Genomic DNA, 19,287 nt, shown 5'->3' on the forward strand with positions numbered 1-19,287 from the left:
TGACTAGTGGGTCTCATAGAAAATGGTCTAAACATCGGCTAGCGATTGCGTACCGTTTGGTCGAGAAAACGGGTCTGCTAAAGCAAATTACATACACGCGGCTTCCTACAGAAAGGCCGAGCGACTAGCGCTTCTGCCGCAGACCCTTACACAGAATAAATCGCTTCTACGAGCTGAAGGTCACTCCGGTAACAGTATATAACGAGAATTTTGTCGGTATTCCTATTATTCAATCGTTGTCACCCATCAACTGGATCTTCTATGGACGACAGCGTTGTTTTTGACGCGATACTTTCTTCCATTACGGAGCTAGCAACGATGCCTTTGACGAGCCTCCTCATTCTTCTCTTTTTTTCTCCTTATTCTAATCTAATGGACTCCGCGGCATACACACCGTACCTTCGCTTTTCCCTTTTAGTTATGCTCAGTGGCTGTAAACGATATTTTCATCGTCTTTTTACGCTTACTGCGCATTACGAAATGCTGGCGATGTTAGATTAGCACGCAGCGACAACGCGATCGATTCGCTTACAAGCTGACTTCTATGAGGGATTTTTAAGGACACTGTTTAGACCCACGCTTAGCTTACCCTAAGCCCGCTACTTTCAATATTCGAGGCCCAGCGGCCCGCCTAACAAGTAGCTGATACAACAGTCTCATCAAACTTTCCACTGAGCGAGGATAACTGATACATTCATTTCCCATTGTAAGCCAGTGATTATCGTCTATCCCGCACCTCTTCAACGCCGACTATTCCAGCCAGGTTCTTTCGGAAGGTCAATCGGATGGGTTGACTACTCAGTTTTGACGGTATATCTGTTGCCCTAAATAGAAAACGTGTTTGAGTAACTGCTGGTGAGAAACAACTGGATCATATCTAATCGAACGTAGCGGAACAACAGACGATTCTGTTTGGGAGCTCGACAGCAAGCTAAAGCGGCTTTTGATGCAGTAAATATGCGATCATTTATTTATTATTTTTATTATATTGTGACCAGGATGGGATAAATCCGCGGACAGGTGGAATGAAGAAGACAATACCACTACTCTCCAGCCTATTGCTATAGTGACTCCTGTTGTTACAACAGCATCAGCAATCGCTCGTCTCTAACGTTCGCAAGTGAGTGACAATTTTGTGACGGTGAAATCACCGGAAACATCTCAGTCTTTCGTGAGGAAGCTTTTTGCTCAAATAGGACTTTCGTTATGGTAGGATCGTATGGTTTTCAACCCCGATATATGGTAGGACATTGAAAACGTAAATTAATGTAGATTACGTAAAGGGCACAGAAAGCTACACCGACCTTCAACCGGCTTACGCTTCTAATGAAAGAAATAATAATAAAAAGTAAAAATATTGAACTCCTTGAGATGCGTCCCTTGATACGAGTTCGAATCGTCTAATAGTAGTAATAATAAATAGAGAAATAAAGGTGTAATACAGTGTCCACGTACGGAAGCCATCAAATGTTAAAGCTGTCACAACTCATACGGCATCGTAGCGAAATAGAGAATGAACAGCGGGGTGACTTCATGAATGACCGTAAAGGGATATTTACGGCATAAACGGACTGCTCAATATAAAAACAGACCTTATAAAGATCGAGGCATCGTTTGTACACCTATCGACCCGCCAATGCACAACGTGAGCAAACGATGTCTGCGTAACGAAGCACTCGTTATAGGACGAAAACTAAGGCGGCTCCTATACACGCGTCGACACCAAGCTAATCAACAGATACCTTCGAGCGTATTTTATCTAGTCCGGAAAATAAAGAGCCGTAGAAATATAACGCCTGTTGCAATAGTATATTTAACGATCGAGAACAGTTATATTCACTTGGAAAAAAAACCTGCTCATCTAGGGGAGGCGCCCTTGTGTTTCGCAAATTCGAGAACGATTCTGTCAAATATTCAATAAAGGTTTCCGATACAGGGCTCTCAACGGTGGACCTAACGCATTACTGTGCATCAGCCTGAACTATTGAAACATGCCATAGCACTAGCAGCATAGTTTGCGCCATAGCACTAAGGACCTCCAAGAAGAGACCTTTATATATCAAAGTACCTTTGATCGCGTTTGGATCGGTTAACACCGGGTTGTAGCCCTGTCGAGGAAGTTGAACTCGTGTAGCACATCAAATTTACGAACGACGCTTACTTGTAATATGAATCATCTGCCTTACACAGGGACTAGAGAGAACATCCTCGGCGTATGCAAACATTGAATTGTCCAGCTGGTCAGGGAGCGATTTCATTTGTCTAGGTAACTTTAACTCCCGCTCATTTTTTCGGATGAGCTAAATATCTACACTGAAATTATTGGAGAAGTAATTAATTGCAGACGTATTCCTCGACGGATAAAAGTCGTTATACGTTATAACAATCATTTTGTTAGCTATGCTTCGGTTCATTTTCGTCACAATCTGAACTTTCTCGAGCCGACCTACGGCGTGTCAAGGACTTGTAAATCCTTTGGGATGACCTCCGAAGAAATTTAGTCATCCCTTCCGACTCTAAGGGTTACTGTAGAACATCCTTTATCTTAGCAATGATACCTATTCTATTCAGAAAGGACTTCTTCTTCTGTTTCGCGAACAATGACATGCTTTTTTAACTCATCACCATTTGATGTATGGTATCGTTTGAAGCTGTAACTTTCAAAGTGCCGAGTTTCTGTAAACGCGAACAGGTACCGCTCATGTGTTCATAAGTGTGCGCAAAATTTTCAATGCTTCGACGACACTTTTCCTAGCGGTTTTATGACGATTTTTTAGTTCTACGATTTCATTGCAGAGAACATTGCCGCTAATGAAACAATGCAAAGAGTTATCCCGGGCGCAAATGCGGATCGCCTAATGAAAGGAGCGCGCCAAGCGCTTCCAATAGAGAAAAGCGAAACTTAAACGTTATCGAAGTTCTTTCTCAACTGACCTATATAACCAAAAATAAGTATGGAATTAAAGTAACACAGGTACGGTCGAACCACTTCTCTACGTCCTCAAAGGGAGTCCATATCACATAGAAAATAATGCCAAACAGAGTCAGCCGTAAAAATGTTGTTCAGGAAGCACTTTACCTTTCTCCTGGATAAATTTAAAAAATTAAGAAAAAATTTGGTCGAGGTTAGTTCATTGTAACAATAGTTCTATGTCGAAGCCGTCTGCCTCCAAGTGATCCGAATGAGTTCAGCATAAATAACTAGGTGCCCGTAACTGCTAAGGTCAACATAATAGATGAATTGTATATGAGGCTATGTATAAGCGCATCTCAATTTAAAACTGTCTTTTATAATCAACATGTCTTCCATTTCAGCTGTTCGGCACATTAAGCGCATAGCTACACACACAATGGATTGGCGTACCCTTGCAAAACTTGAACTGGGCGAAACGTCATATGTTGTGGAGTCTAGTCTCAAGGAACTTCAGTTACTGCTTCGTGAAGCGCGGATAAGCTATAGTAATAATAAGTTCCTCTTGCGCTTTCTTCGAGTAGATAAATTTCAAGTGTCTGCAGCTTTTAAGCGTATAAAGAAGTATTACGAAATATATGCAAAAATGGTCCGCCCCGGATGCGGGCCTCTCGATTTCAAACATATTTATGATGCCCAAGTGACGACTATACTGCCACAATCTGACTCAGAGAAGAGGTATTGTTGACTTATTTTGACAGTATTAATTACTGTCTCAGAACTCGACTCTGCTGGTTTACATTATACAGATATTGTGCTTCTACAGAGACCACCGCTCATTGACTAAACGATTAGTTTTATATATATACGCCGGTATAGAAGTCTCAATCAGTTGCGCCATTTAGGCGAACGGCATTTAAATTTTCACGGCACTTAACAATCTGAGTAGATAAGTTACACCAGTCAATCCGATATAATCGATGGGGTAGGGTTAAAGGGTCTGTAGACGACAATCATTATAGGGTAGCGCTTGCTACCCTATAATGATTGTCGTCTACAGACGCTACCCAGTTATATGCGTGTGTATCTTTGTCATAGAACTAGGTTTTGGTGCCAGATACAGCAGGTGCATGCTATCAAACTAAAAGCCAGTCACCATCAGGTGACCAGGACTCTCCAGTTTATGTAAAATTTTATTTATGTAAAATGTCGAAGGCTCGCGCCTGTAGTTGAAGATTGCCCCTCCCCCCTCCTGTGGCGCGCACATTTAATATATCTAGTGTGGATACCGACAGAAAAGATATTTTTTTTTTGTTTTACGTCCGGCATTTAAGCCTTTAGGCATTACTTGAAACGAGATGACTGCATAAGAGATACGCTAGCGTCTGTAGAGAACGTTTTTCGAAATGCTAGCCTCTTTGCTTTGAGTAAACGGAACGCTGAATAAAACGTGTATTACTAGGGACGAATAGCTGCAGTTGACTGTTCAGTTATCGATAGAGTAAGTTGGCCAGCTATTGCTGTACGACCGCAGGGGGGAAGTTGTTCATTGAAGGAAGCATAGGCGACAGTAAAGGCAACGGCCTCTGACGCGAAAATCGTAGCTGGCAGCTACGGCCTGCCGAAACAGCCCCAAGGGACAGTGGCGCTCTGCTTCATTATAAGTACAGCATGACAAGCAAGATGTCACACGTAGCAGGGAAAAGCTGCGAGGCCACAGAGAAGAACATGACATGAAGGGACACGCAACGCTGCCATTGCTGTTTCCTGTTACTCAGCAGCGCGGACTCTGTCATGGGAGGAGACACGCACATCGCGATCCAAAGTAAGAAGGTACACTAGCATACGAAGAGGGTGTACATGTGCGTGTGTTACACCAGCCACGGACACGCGCGAGCCGACCATAGCATACATATGGCAACACGGAGTGTAGTCTTTTTATGGGCTTTGCTAGTACTATGGCCGTCTCGGAACGGAAAAAAAACAGGACAAATAGGCTGTCTAAGAAGCTTCTGCGTTTCGTCCTCATTTCAAAGGCGAACGTGCTACTAAAACAGTGGCCACGCTTCGCTCATGAACGTGTGCACCAATATTTTATCAGAGAAATAATCGAGGAATAACAATGATTGAAACCAATCACTGATATTGTTCGTGCATGCCTTGACGGCTTGCTCAGCTGTGTAACTCATTTCTTCACAGAGAAATTGCTAATATTTAAAATGTATTTTTTTAGAATAAGACGTAACAGTTAATGACATGCCTTTACATTACCATTTAAATATCAGGAAAGTGTTTATTGCACGCGTGGGCCACTGGAACGCTGATAGCGGATTCACGTTGAAAGACACATATGTTCCTGATATATTCCTTCTGGAGCAAGCCTTGGATGACGATGAATCTCAGGTTAGTTACGAACTCAATAGCTATATATACGTTTATTATCTAATGCAGAGGTCTGTATCCTGCATAGCAGAACCATGCGGGTGAAGGGCTTGAACGTTCACAGAGCGCTATAAATCATATCTGCGTAGCTAAAGGAGGGTACCTAACATCTAAGTCCAGCCACCTATAACTCTCATTTCATTAGCGTAATGAACTGTCTGTGAAAATTTTAGGTACGCGGACTTGTGGCAATCGTTGACATGGCCGGCTTTTCGTTTTGGCATATGCGCCAACTCAGCTTCAGTCATATAAAGGTAAAGATTTTCTTTACTTGTTTCGTACTTAAATACGTTTTTTGTTCTGCTAGAAAACCTGGTGAACTTCGCTTATTTTTCCACGTAGCACAAAAGTAAACGTCTTTTATGTAGGATCGAGATGGCGCTGTACAATTGCAGCTATTTAGAAGGCTACGGGTCCGTCCTGTTCACTTACCGACACATGTAAGCTTCTAGCTAGTTTCCCAGATTTTGGTTATCCTAGTTGGACGCCTGCTAGCATATAGGAAGCGGGACGTTTCAGGATCTGGGGTCAATCAATTGGGGTCTGTCATATTGTGGAATAGCCGTTTGTTATATAACTTATACAATACGATAGTGTTTTTCTAATTTTTCTTTATATGATTTCCTTGTTACCTGCTCCTCTGCACACACTAAATTTGAGCCTTTATACTCCTTAAAATGCGTTCTACGCAACCTAGCGCATGTCATCGTATCCTGTCGCTCGTTGTTCGTGTACAGAACCTTCACAGTTCAATCACACTTTCTTTCGTTCCGTGTTTATCAGTTGCTATGTTAATAATGCGGTCTGGAGTGATTTAGTCGAGTCGTATTAGCTCTCCATATGTGCTTTTTCGCGTAGATGCAAAAACAGCTCCTATTTTTCAACTAGTGACACTCATAGCACTCAGCTTAACCTATACGTATACGCCTGAGTCATATAGCCTACACAACACTTAATTATTTGAGTTGTTTCTTAGACGGCTCCGTAATTGGAATTGCCAGCAAGCATTACACTAGACTGTTTAGTAGATAAAAGTCAAATGATCAGATGGATAAAATCGCTTAGATATATCCCATGTCCGGTATCGGTGTTGGGCATTCCACTATAGGACTGGCTCAGTGATGTGCGACTACGCTGGGATTCGAACCTAGACCACAACGTTGGCAAGCAAATATGTTACATCGGCGAGAAGTGTTTACTAAGCTCAACCGATTAAGGCAAACTTATATTTGTTTAATATCTTTTTTTTTACTAACACAAGCTTGAACAGAAGTAAACGAAATCGCAAACGGAAGTAACGTAAGCCATCGAAATAAAGATTCATTGCGGTGCAAACACAGTGGGGCACAATATAATAAACATTGTCAGCGTAGCTAAGCGGTAATAGTCTGCCGCCAGCCGGACAACCAGAATACGCTGTTGTTTGTAGCAAAGATTATCTTTATACATTTCACAATGGAATCTATAAAAATTATCCAGTTCAGTCTACCGGTAAAACCACCTATTTGTTTAAGCTTGACAAAAGTACCTAACAATGTTGTTGCGGAAAATCGTTGCGAGACATAAATGATAACAATACTCACATTGCATAGTAAGATATCGTTTTCTGCGTCCTGCCATTGTTAGCTGGTATTAGAACAACAAGGAACGAATACGAGTCACTCTGCGCATGATCTGAAGACGGCTGTACACAGCTTTAAGGAGCCGATCATTTTACTATCCCACTGACCGAATAAATATCCAAATTTCTGAACTAGTTCTGATATCTACAAGCGTTAGCGGAAAAACCTAGACTTAAACAGCAAATGATTAGGCATTCTCTTGTTATTAGGTTACCAAAAATTTCTAAAAAGTTTCTTTGGCAACTCCGCTTCCCGTGCAATTATTTTCCACTCATGAACCAAACCACAGATCTCTATATTGCAGCGATTACTTTATATCGAAGGTTCAAAGATTCTCTGCACCATTACATCAACAAACTCTGACTAACCCGATAATAAACTCATTTATTTGTTGTTTGCTTGCCAGTGAAGTCTACAAAAGAAAGAGACTCCCAGGAGCTGCGGCTGGGTCAGAGAGAATAAAGGGAACCGCAATTAAATATACTTAATTTCGTTACATTGACAGAGCTTTAATACGTTCTGTGGACTTCTCTTATCTTAATTGAGGACACCCTAGCGCGGTGTTTAGACCTAAAGCTGAGCGCCACTCGCCCCTGGATGGCTGCCTCTATCGGCAGAGGCGAACGCTCCGTTATCGCGTCAGCTGTCGCGTCATACGTAAGTGGGCCCAACTCTCTCCCTTCTCGCCTCTTACACCCCCACTTCTTGTGAGTGGGGGTGTAAGATTCTACACCTTCTGTTTGCTCGTGTTTTGTTGCCCCCTTTTGCCCGCCCTTTCTATCTCGCGCGCCCCAATTCTCCAAGACACGCTGTGACTGCATGTCTGCAGGGAACTTACGATGAAATTACCTTGATGATATCAGACTGTTCATTAGTGATGCGCAGTTCGCCATAGTGTACTCGAGAAGCTCTGGCAGGGGTAAGCTCCAAGCCGTCACGAGCTGCCATGCAATGCAGTGTTTAAATGACAGCGGTAGCAGCATCGGTGGAAAGAGCAGCAGACATAACCGCGGCGATAGTCCGAATTGCATCGATACAAGCGGTAGTAACGGCAACAAGACATTCCGAATGGCTGAATTGAGTTGCCAGGACTGACTTTTTCTACACACGCAGCATCGAATAGTGAAGGTGCCGATACGAACGTTTACTTCGCCAGCTGCTGCTTCTCGCAATATAACGCCTCCAAGTGCGGATCGTACGGGTCGGGCATACCCCATGTACCGCCTTCTATCGATTTCCACTATAAACTTTTGCTGTCAAGCGACAGAAACCTGCTCTGTCAGCAAATCCTGCCAGCTTCTTCCGAAGACCTTTGTGCTCTAGATTTAGGTCTACTTTCGCTTAGCCAATCATCATTCTTCCACGAGTAGCTCAGAGCGGACTACCCGGGGACGGAGGTGGCCGCGGCAGCTAGGCTGTAAGCGTGAGCTATTGCGGTTTTGTTCACATGTAATGACATGAAGAGGTGTATATAGAGATCTGTAAATGTCTTCTGTCGTAGCTGAGCAGGATGATTGACAATAGTTTATTGTCTGAATTCAGTCTAAAAGCTAACGATTCTGTTCCGGAGTAGATACGCAACACTCTTGTACAACATTACCGGAATGCACTGGGAGGATTACCTCATTGTGTCCTGTGGTTTCTATGGTCTCAGTAACGTCAGTCGGGCAGTCGTAACTTTCACTGTTGTTGTCTCAATGACATCACCTTATAGGAGCATCAGTATACAGTCAACGTCGTGTAAAGGTGTAATAGATTTAAGTGTCGTTTCGAAAAGCAAATTTGTCACTTCATCAGTAGCTCGTAGAGATTAATCTTTCAAAGTTCAGCATGTCGTTTGGAACTTAGAGACCCTCACTTTGTTTTTAATGAGCGATCGGAGAATTTTTTAGAAAATATTGCCACCGACAAACCGGCTTCAGGAGTACGAGATTTCGCCGGAGCAGAGCGTGACTATGGATCGCGTAGTGAAGATAAGCTTCGATTGACTGTAATAGTGCAGGCATCGAAACTACTTAGTAGAGTCCGATTCTTCCATTTAGAGGAAAGACATTCCAAAAAATACTGCATCGTGTAGATTGAGTTTTGGTCACGTGACAGTTGCGCCGATTCGAAGCTCGAGAACGAAAAGTTCTCGGAAAGCTATGCAAGCAACCGCCTTATCCAATCCAACGCATGCCTATAAATAATATAGTATATATTATATTATACATATTTTATAGTAGCTTATATAATATAGTAAAACAAATAAATGTTCTTATATATAATTCGAATGTAAAGAACACTTACTGGTAAATTTTTAAATGCAATAGTTTACACTAAAGCTTTCAAATAAATGTAGACGTATAGAAAGTAGCTACAAAAACCCTATAGATTTATTGCCCTATTGGGAAGGCATCTAAGCGTTTCCGAAAGCCATATATTGTGGTCGTAGTAGCTGACTGCAATGGGCTTATACCAACTTCTTACTTTTGTAACTTCTTACTTATAACTCTAGTACTGATACAGGTTGGCTTCGTTGAGTTGTGCTATTTTTTTTTGTCTGTAAGACGCCTATATATACAACTTTTATCTAATGTTATTATCATATATTCTTCATTCAACGGCAACGTATTATGTGGTATAACATTATGTAACACCAGCAATAATACATGTAGATTAAATGTATGTAATTAAATGTAGTCTGTCGATTTCATCAGTACTAATTCTGGTCTTTAACGAATTTCCGGGGGCTTCCTGGCCGAGAGGAAATTGGAGAGAGGGTTAATCGTATTACATATAATAAACACGATCCAATGCTTTCGTCATACTGATGTGTAAGAGAGAAGGGAACCCGGCCTGTCGGTCATATCCGACAGCTCGCGCTTGTTTAACCGAGCGCGTGTAATAAAGAAATCATCAGAATCCTCCATTGCGATCACTACTCTCATGTTAGCAGCGGTAGCACAGGTGATCTGTTGAGTCCAATGAAATTTTTTCTCGGAAGATTTGCTCGTCCGTGACTCAGAGACATCTCCTGATCGACATCTGTCACAACGAGTGGTCAGACGCCAGAAAACCTTCAACACAGCTGGTCACAGTAGAGCGAGACCTGATCCGGCAGTCTGTAAAGGTGCGGCGGAGTTTTGTGACGTACACAAGCGATCATCACTGTTAACGCTTCGGTAGTAAAAACGATAGCGGCAGGAACAGGAGCAGTTGCCCAGTGAGAGGTTGTCTATTGCGGCGGGCCGCTCGTTACCGTTTGTGCTCTCGAACGCCTCTAGCAGGTGTCACCGGGCATTTGGCATATGAAGCACGACGCTCGCATATTCTGTTGATGTCCTGTCTTCTGTGGCGTTTGGCCTACGCACGTGTGTAGTCCGTGACGGCCGCACGACACTTAATGAGCTACTTTCGACTAGCAGCAACAGAGAAGATGACTACTTCAGGCTGGGAAATTCGTGCCCGACAACATCTTGGCGAAACTGCCGAAATCAGAGAACGAGCTCTGGCCAGCTTTCGCAAGCTGCTTGCCGATGAGCTTGGGCGAAAGCCACCGATCAGGATTCGAAAGGACGATGAATACTTCCTGCGTTACTTGCGCTACAGTAAATTTGATGTACCTCGTGCGGTGAAATGTTTTATCAACTTCTATTCGCTCTGGGGTCACTATCCCGACAAGATTTGGCCATTAAACAAGGCACCGTCCGACTGGAAATTCTACTGGAGTAAAATGTTGAGCGGTGTGTTGTCACGACGAAATTTTGACGGGACTACCGTAATGATCTATCGTAAAGGACTATGGAAGCCGGGCTCCGATGGTTTGGTGTGCGCGGATGCTCTTGCGGCATTGTTTTGGTTTCTCGAGCTGCTGCTCGACGACCCCGCGGTGCAGGTTGATGGATTTACTCTAATCATGGACGGGCGGGGATTCAGTTGGACGTTTCTGCCTCATCTCGATCTCAGCACTATTAAGGTGTGTCAAACTGTCCGATCTCTTTTTTCATGCGATAAACCTAGCATAATGCCTAAAATCCATGAAGGCATATTAAGGTGTGCTTCGATGCCAAATGAGGTGTCATTGTATTTTATCTATAACAGAATACAATGATAAGATAGCGGCCTGCTATGTGTTACATAAACCAACGTGAATCTGAATGGCCCCTCTTGCGCAATATTTTATCAGTCGGACTAAATCGATTTAGGGAACGTTATCACGTTTATCGAGACACACGGTCATGTTATCAGTAGTTCAGTAAACGAATGGCTATTTTTGCTCGACGCAACGTTGCGCGTATTTTTTTCGCTAATACTTTCGGCTGGATAGTGGCGTTCCGTCGTTTATTTTCCGTCTGTTTGGCTTAGCTATGTGTTCTGGTCGTATTTTTAGCATCGTTGACAGCTCTACCTACTCGGAGAGGGCAAATCTGTGAGCGCAATTGTGAACAGTTATAATGCAACGAAGATCAAATTGATAAAAAAATAGCCCAGGATTCTTGTCGCCCCGATATGAACATACTACTACCCCGATACTACTGGAACATTTTGAGGGGTTCAGTTGACTCGCTACTGATAATTCGTTTTCTTAAACGTTTAATTGTTGTAATTTCCTGCTTAATGTTATTACATTTAAAGCATAGCATATGGAACGCGCAATTTTGTTTCTGGTACGACTTATGAGCATGCAGCGTACGATGGGCTCGCGTGTTTTTTTTTTTCTTATTTATTTTGATGAGGAAAAAAGCTTTTTTTCCTCAGACATCCCTCCCGCAGACATGAGGTTCTTCTAGACTCTACGTAGGCATAAGACTTATGTGCAATGGCAACCGCTGTGACGATTACATCTGCTGTTTGGTAAATTATACAGGATGAGTTATCTTCAATCAAGAATAGCATTAATTGAAATGTTCTCGCAATTTTTCTGACCCTTGGCATAATCAGCAAAAGCAACGGCATTTCATGCAGGATTTTTTTCTCTGAGGACGCTGTTCAAAGGACAAAAATCATAGAGGTTGTGTGACCACTAGTGACAGAGGTCAATAAGCCGTCGAAAGTAGTAGACCCCAACCTGAAACACAAAGAGCAACTTGGCGCATGACCCTGTATGCATCCCTGTTTGTTGATTGGTTTTGCCTATACTGATTGCTTGATAACAATTTATCGGGCTAGAAAAAGCTGAAGTTGTCAACCACAATACACACCCCGGACAGTTGATACTATCTATCCAGTATACGTTTATATAAACATATGTATGTGGGACAAAAATATCTCGACAGTGTAAGAAGACTTACTTGAGTTACATCCGTTTAATATATACGTTTACTGAGTATAAATAAAAATCTCTCCAATTACTTTTCCAAATAATCAAAAAGCTTCTAATCCTCGACTATAAGTAATTATAAAATTATCCTTTGTCTATTGCGGTACCGAGACTGACTATTGATACCGTAAATATACATTTGCAGTATCCGTAACTCACTATTCTCTATTATAATCTACTATATAGGTTATATTAATATTCTTTCAAAAATTACATAAATAGCTTGCAAACATCTTTACATTAGCGCACCAATTAGCGACGCAATTCTCGCTGGATCGCCTTAGAACCTTACCCTCTCAATAAAACTGGCCTTGCTCTCCGGCAGGTCACATTTGGGTGTGACACAAAAGTATATATGTGCTCTGTTTATATATATATATATATATATATATATATATATATATATATATATATATATTTTTTTTTTGTTTTATGCAACGTCTATGATGTGGACCAGGGTACAGGTAAAACGGATAGGTCGTTGAATAAATGGGTTCTGGCACCCGCTGACTGTCGGCGCATATAGGTAGGTGATCGTGCAATCATCACAGGTTCCTGTCTCACTTTCCTTATAATCAATGGTTGTTAACTTCCGTGCGTTCTAGTAAATGCCGGTCATAACAAAATATACATATACATATAATTGCCCCCTTGTCGATAAGGTCGCTGAGCCTGTCTGATACTTCTTATAGCGATTATGTTAGACTCGTTCACATCAGACATGGGGGCTATTACTGCTCATTCGAGATGTCACGCCAAGCACGTGAGGGTGGTAAGGACCGGGCATGTGGGTAAGCCTAGAGATGTTTTAAATACAGTTTTGTAACAAGATATTGGCCGTGAGGTGGAATGATGAATCTCAACTCCCCTAGAACTCTGCAAAATCCGTGTCCCCTAATTGTATTATTGGTCAATTTTCTCTTCTGGCTGATTAACAAGCAATTAGGTTATCATCGAATGCCAACCATTAAACGGTCGACTTTGTTACTGTATATATTGCACATAGTACCGGTACTTAAGTATAATTAATGTCAAATGATTGTGTTACGTCGTCCTACTCAACTTCAATTAACGAAACGTGATAACGCCAGCATCAGAAAAGCTCGCTCGACCAATAACAAGTGCTACGAGACACTTCCGCCAACTTGTCCTAATTTTCCTAAGGAGCTCTGCTCGTTTGCCTGATTAACAAAATCGATTGATCGTTATACGTGACATGACATAGCAACGCGACAAATTTTACTACGTGAGGTTGCGTGACCTCAGAATCACCGGCGTTTCTCTCAGCCAGGCCAGCCTCTGCGATCCGTCGAAATGCACCGGCTGCTGTCTAGCTGCAGCAAACGTAGACTAATCCGTTACGTAATATTACGCTGAATGTAACACGAAGTAATGGCTGACCAATTGGCATAATGTATTATGAGCTATTGATAATTTGTTGATCGTTAGTGGCATGTTCTGTCTCTGGACAGTTGGACATTTGGCACATCATTATGACAACCATATAATGGAAGCCGCTACAAAGATCATGTAAATAAATATTTTTTATAAACACACAACAAACTAATTGCTAGCAGACTGTCATAAGCGCTTCTCCACACCCATAGATCCGCTTTCCGCCTTTTCCTTCCTTACAAATTTTTAGTTAGGTAAGGCCTATTATTTATTATGTTAACAATCGCTTTAGGACGCATTTGTTGATGTCCAAGTATTGTTCTAATCAACGAACGATTCGAAAAGATTAATGAGAAATGCTTTAAAATAGACCCACAAAAATGTCACCTGAATTACCCCACATTGCTTTTTTCATCACTCTTATTTTCTTCCCAACTCAAGCTGTTGCGGTCAGTGTGGCGTTTGTGACTGTGTGTGCCAGTCATTACCGTTTGTTCCGGAACACGTATGAGCCGCAATGTTATGTTATTGAGATTTAATGACTCTGGCAACAATAGGTACACTGTAAGAAGATATTAAAGAAATTACTCCTTGTGACGACCTGCAACCCGTTACGTCGCATATTATACTTCTCTACCCACCCCACCGTTTGCTTTTGTTGCCATTACCAAACGTCTCCGCTGCTTTCGCTTTGGGCATGGTCCTCACACAGGCATCTAAACGATCCTTTCTTACATTCGCATGATGCCTTTGACTTTAACACATTTCCCTGAGCTTGTTTAGTGTGTCGAATTATTATGGGTGCTACGCGCCTTGCGTTCGGAAACTGCCAGTGCTCCAATGACTGTCCACTCTTCCATGTTGCAGCACTCGGTGCGAGCAGAAGGACAACAACAACAAGCCGTAATTTCGAACGGTACGCGTCATTCATGAGTGAAGGGGAATGGTTGCCATAGTGAGTAGAGGAGCGTCGGAGTTAAAACAACAAGATTAGTGAACGTGACGGTTTCGGTGGAGTAAAAATCTGGAAAATTAGTTTGGGGGACCACAGGAACTGATGAGGAACTGGGGCCAATAGGAGAAGGAAAGCGCCGATGCACACGTCACGAGTGTTGGCAACGGTCGTGAACGACAACTTTTGCAGCGATAAACAGCGGTGACAGTGATGGTGACGGGCGAAAGGGAAGAAGGCTGGGGTTGCCTCAATTTGAAGTAGGAAGAAGAAGGCCTTCAGCCGCTTCTGCCTTTCAAGTTTTTTTTTGGTTGATTGGCGTGTAGTGTCCAGGACCATCCACTTCTAATAGGATTCAACCGATGGAAAAGGTGGCCGTGGTCGCCGTCGTCCCTTGCCCCGACTCACAGTTAAGGTCTGCCGCAATGTTTGGGCAGCAGCAGTGGCCAACATCGTCGACTTGCGCCGTCGAGATATGAAAAGAAAGCTGACGAAGCGTAGCACGGAGTGTAGGCAGGAAGACAGGCGGCCTTGACGGTCGGCCGACAGATAGGCGGGTCCTGACTGCGGCTTCTGGTCGATTTTTGTAGTAACGAAAAAACTATGACGGCCAAACTTGGATAGGCGGTTAAACACACGTGGGTGTAGAGCCCGCAGTGAGGTAGACTGCTATATTTTGCTGAGATTTAGTAGCAAATACCTTAACGGTGGAAGTGTCTATACGCGGACTGTTACAATTGGAGAGCCCTGTAGAAGAGCCAGCCCGTTTCCGGAACGGTAATAGTATTTAGAAGGCATAATACAATAGAGTATAATTGAATAATGTTTTCGCTCACGGCTCGCCATACCGACTAATGTAGAAAAATAGGCAATGCTGCACGGATAACAGAAAGAAACAATAGGGACTAGAAATCTTGTGGGGTGCGCACTAGGCAAGTGTCTCATGAAACTGTATATAATATATATGTACTCATATTCATCATTCGGTAATGGTACCAGTGTGACCTGCTACAGATAAACATGTAAGATGTTTTTGAGTGTATACACAGCTACGTGATAGCCACAAGCTAGCAGAATTCGTCTGTGGCTCGAAAAGTGTCTATTCGGATAGCCTGTGAGTTTTTGACATAGTTATTCTCCATTTTAGCGTATCCTGCTTCTTTGCTCGTCGATTCGTGACTCCTGTTTACTTGTTGGTACATTTTCAAGGTGCGCGTTCTTTGGATAAAGGTTATATGGGTACCAATAACGTATAAGCGACCAAGGCCGCCGCTGTGACCAGACGTTTTCCACTGCAGTCTGCGCTAAAAATAGGTTGCTATCTTCTCCTATCGATGTGTCTTAGCGCGCGCAAAAAGTCTCTTAGCGAGCACTAGATATGAATCCAATCTGCTTGGAACTTTGAAATGTCAACAACTGGCTTTGTTAGCCTAAGTAATGTGTGGGTCGAACGCATCTTCATTGCTTTCCCTAACAGTCACACATCGATTTGCAGTAGTTACACGTTGGGAGCAAAGCGACATCTGAGATCTGAGGTAAACATAATTTTCATTCCTTATACAGAAAAGGCGATGAAAATTCTAGTCTAGCTAAGAACGCTAGTATAAATTCAATGATTCGGAACTCTGATTGACAATAAGTGACCACGGGATTCACTGAAATCGTAAGGTTAAATTTTGTAATAGAGGTTTCTATTTAGGTATACTTAGTTTTAAAATTGCGTTGTCATAGAAAAGTGTCTCCATTTGTTCACTGTTGATTTATGAATCAATCTACTGATCCACAGTTCAGACAGAACAACTGAGAAACTGTTCTACTGAACTTAAACACAACACCAGTAAATCTAGGCTGGCCACGGCGTAGATTCAAGGCAAGGGTCAGCAAAGATCTAGATCGATTAAATTCATTCAAACAGCAAGTAGATAAGTATCCACCAATGGATCCCATGGACCTAAATTAGGACAAAAGAACTATTTTGTGCTGCTAACCTGTGTTCGTGTGGAAACTTTATCTTAAAATTTGACTACAGATTTCTTAAAGCTTCTAGATGAATCTCTCCGTTACGTCTTACATCCATCTGCCAGGACACGCTTGTGCAGTCTTTAATTGGAAGTACACATAGTGTTTCAATTGTATGTTCCTTTCTTAACTGAGTATAATCTTGCGTATATAGTTGTCCACATAGACAGTGATCAATTCAGGTAGGAAATATCTTTGTACAAATAGAGCTAGTCTCAGCTGCGAACTGGCCTGGTTGATGGCCTGTGGGTATGATCGTCAGTTAGAGTGTGAAGGGTCCTAGATGTAAATTCCACTTTTAAGTTTTAACCTTTATTTGTGTGTGATCAAACGAAAGCAAACGTTATTATTTCTGCACTGCCAACATCAAAAACAAGCCAGCTGATCATTTGGGCCAAGATGTGAACTGGTAACACCTGCATTAGTAATACATAATACGAAAACGAAATACACAATATAGTTAATTATCTTCTTCTGGTCTATTCCTTTACGTTAATTGGTGCATTTTCGATACCAGATCTTTATATTTTGGAAACTTCCAGACAAAGCCTTTAAAATTCTATTCGTTCCGTTAAAACCTTTTATGTCCTTTAGTCCCGCGTGATCGGCCATACCATCACATATATCATGCTGTATCACGCCGCCCAATTAAACTAATCGTGCCATATTGTCTTCAATGATATGCCAACCCTAACCATTGAAGCCATCTAAATACTGGTTCCTTAAGGGTTGCTAAGTAATGAAAGTCGGCGCTTCTCAGTTCCGTATGGCAGCAAAAGAGTCGACGGCAGGCTTACCACGAGTAGCACTCCATCGCCATACAGACAAGTAAAAAGAACATTACGCTATCGTTGGCTCGTATAGCACGTTGACACTGGGTTGAGCGTAATGCAGACTGCCATTGACATGGGTTTTCTTTGCAATTACAGTGACTCTAAACGGTGTTTTTTCAGGTCCTATTACACACAAAATAAATGACGCAAAACTTACGTTTGGGGTAGGTTGTTTTCTTCCGCGAGTCAAGACAAATGAATAACAGCAGCATTAACCATAGCAATCATGTATAGGGACTCGTCAGCAGCAAATGTGTAGTTATAACCCAGTTAGCTGATGTTGACCTTCGTTCGTAGCTCATTTTCGTATTGATTGTCAGTCACACTGGAGACAGTCGGTGCGGTAAGCGCAAACTAAGAAAATGGTCCCCGTAAGTTACCAGATAAAATAATACAAGCCTGAACAATAATAATAAAAAATAATGAATTACGCTCTCCTTGATTTATGTACGCGTTTGTAGATGGAGGTATCTTGAGGTCACCTGGCACGGCTGCGTGAAATACGTAAGCTTTACGGATTCTTTCACTTGTCGTTCGTTAATAGTTCTGAGAGAAACAAATTCAAGTGTATGAGGATAATCTCGGAGACTTTTTATTATAAAAATTAAAAAGTTCTACGCAGCCGACAGGATTCGAACCTGTGCGGGGAAACCCCAACAGATTTCTAGTCTGTCGCCTTAACCGCTCGGCCACGGCTGCTACGAGCAAACGATGGCTCGACTTTTGTTAAATAGGTCAGCTGCAATATTTGTGCATATCTGTATCTCTATATCGAGAAAAAGATATTGAAAATAAGCCTTTGGAAGTATAAAGGTATTCATAAAACAACGACATAACAAGGAACTTTTGCTGTCCGTCACGCAACCGTGGCTGGTTGGTTCAGGGGTATGATTCTCTCTAAAGGTGCAAGGGGCCCGGGTTTAAATCCCACGCTTGTGGATCTACCGATTTACCCCCTATATCTCTGCGCGTTGAAACTATGTTCCAAGTAAAGTTTCATTCACAGAAACATCCACAAACAAGATAAAAAGCCTCTTCATCTGAATCTTTGATTTCATTTAATACGCTTCATATAGAGACTATTTACGTGAGGTCCTTCCTGCTACAAGCCGATCGTTTTTCTAACAATCAAGCCTACAATTATAGCTCTCATACGCTATTGCATGTTAAGAACCTCGCGGAGTTGCTAGTGGCAATTGTCTCCAATCTATTTTAAGAGAGTACAACACTCTGCTAAGAAACATCTTTGTTTTCCAAATGTCTAATTACTCTTCACCTAATTCTAAACAAGGTATATCAAATTCAAAGTCAAACCACTTCACCGGGTTAGTGATAATAATAAGAACAATAAAATTCGCCGGTTTCACATGTTTGCTATGACAATTATAAAAAAAAAAAAAAAGCTAGTAATATTCACAAAAAATAATACTTTTATTGCTTACATATTTATAGTTCTAGCTAGAGTGGCTGAAATATGGTGACGAATCTCTGTGTATATTATTACAAATTTTTGGCCCCCAAGTAGCCGGCATCAAACAGATTCACGTATTCAATAACAATTAATTGATACAAACATAAACATTGTTTTTATTATCACGAGAATTGTAAGTGAAGTAATCGAAACGTTGCTCCGATTGCACACACAGAATATATATATAAATTCTGTATTGATACTATTGAAGCACAGAAGATTATTGCCTCTATGTCGGTCAACGCAAGAATCAGCTTAAAGGGCAGAAGCAAATTATGAGCAGGCGCACGGCCGCTTCGTCAGCTCGACCCAACCCGAACCCGTTCTGTCTAACAGCTGT

General features: G+C 42.0%; 2 protein-coding genes and 1 non-coding gene across 21 annotated transcripts in view; 1 reads left to right on the forward strand and 2 right to left on the reverse strand.

Moving 5' to 3' along the window:
• LOC111247409 (metabotropic glutamate receptor 5-like) overlaps window positions 1–19,287 on the reverse strand; it is a 302,423-nt gene that overhangs the window by 34,717 nt on the left and 248,419 nt on the right. The gene's annotated exons all lie outside the window — the stretch shown is intronic.
• Window positions 1,077–19,287, forward strand: part of LOC111247410 (clavesin-2-like) — a gene marked incomplete at its 5' end in the record, with an annotated part of 32,248 nt that continues 14,037 nt past the window's right edge. Inside the window, 3 exons of the mRNA XM_086983495.1 lie at window positions 1,077–1,120; window positions 5,197–5,314; window positions 5,527–5,607. Of these exons, the coding sequence (XP_086839621.1) occupies window positions 1,077–1,120; window positions 5,197–5,314; window positions 5,527–5,607 (243 nt within the window). The remainder of the gene's footprint in view (window positions 1,121–5,196; window positions 5,315–5,526; window positions 5,608–19,287) is intronic.
• TRNAS-AGA (transfer RNA serine (anticodon AGA)) lies at window positions 18,094–18,175 on the reverse strand. Its single transcript has one exon. It is a non-coding gene; the product is annotated as a tRNA-Ser (tRNA).

The sequence above is a fragment of the Varroa destructor genome, unplaced genomic scaffold (genome assembly GCF_002443255.2).
Source record: "Varroa destructor unplaced genomic scaffold, Vdes_3.0 BEIS01000003.1, whole genome shotgun sequence".
NCBI lineage: Eukaryota > Metazoa > Arthropoda > Arachnida > Mesostigmata > Varroidae > Varroa > Varroa destructor.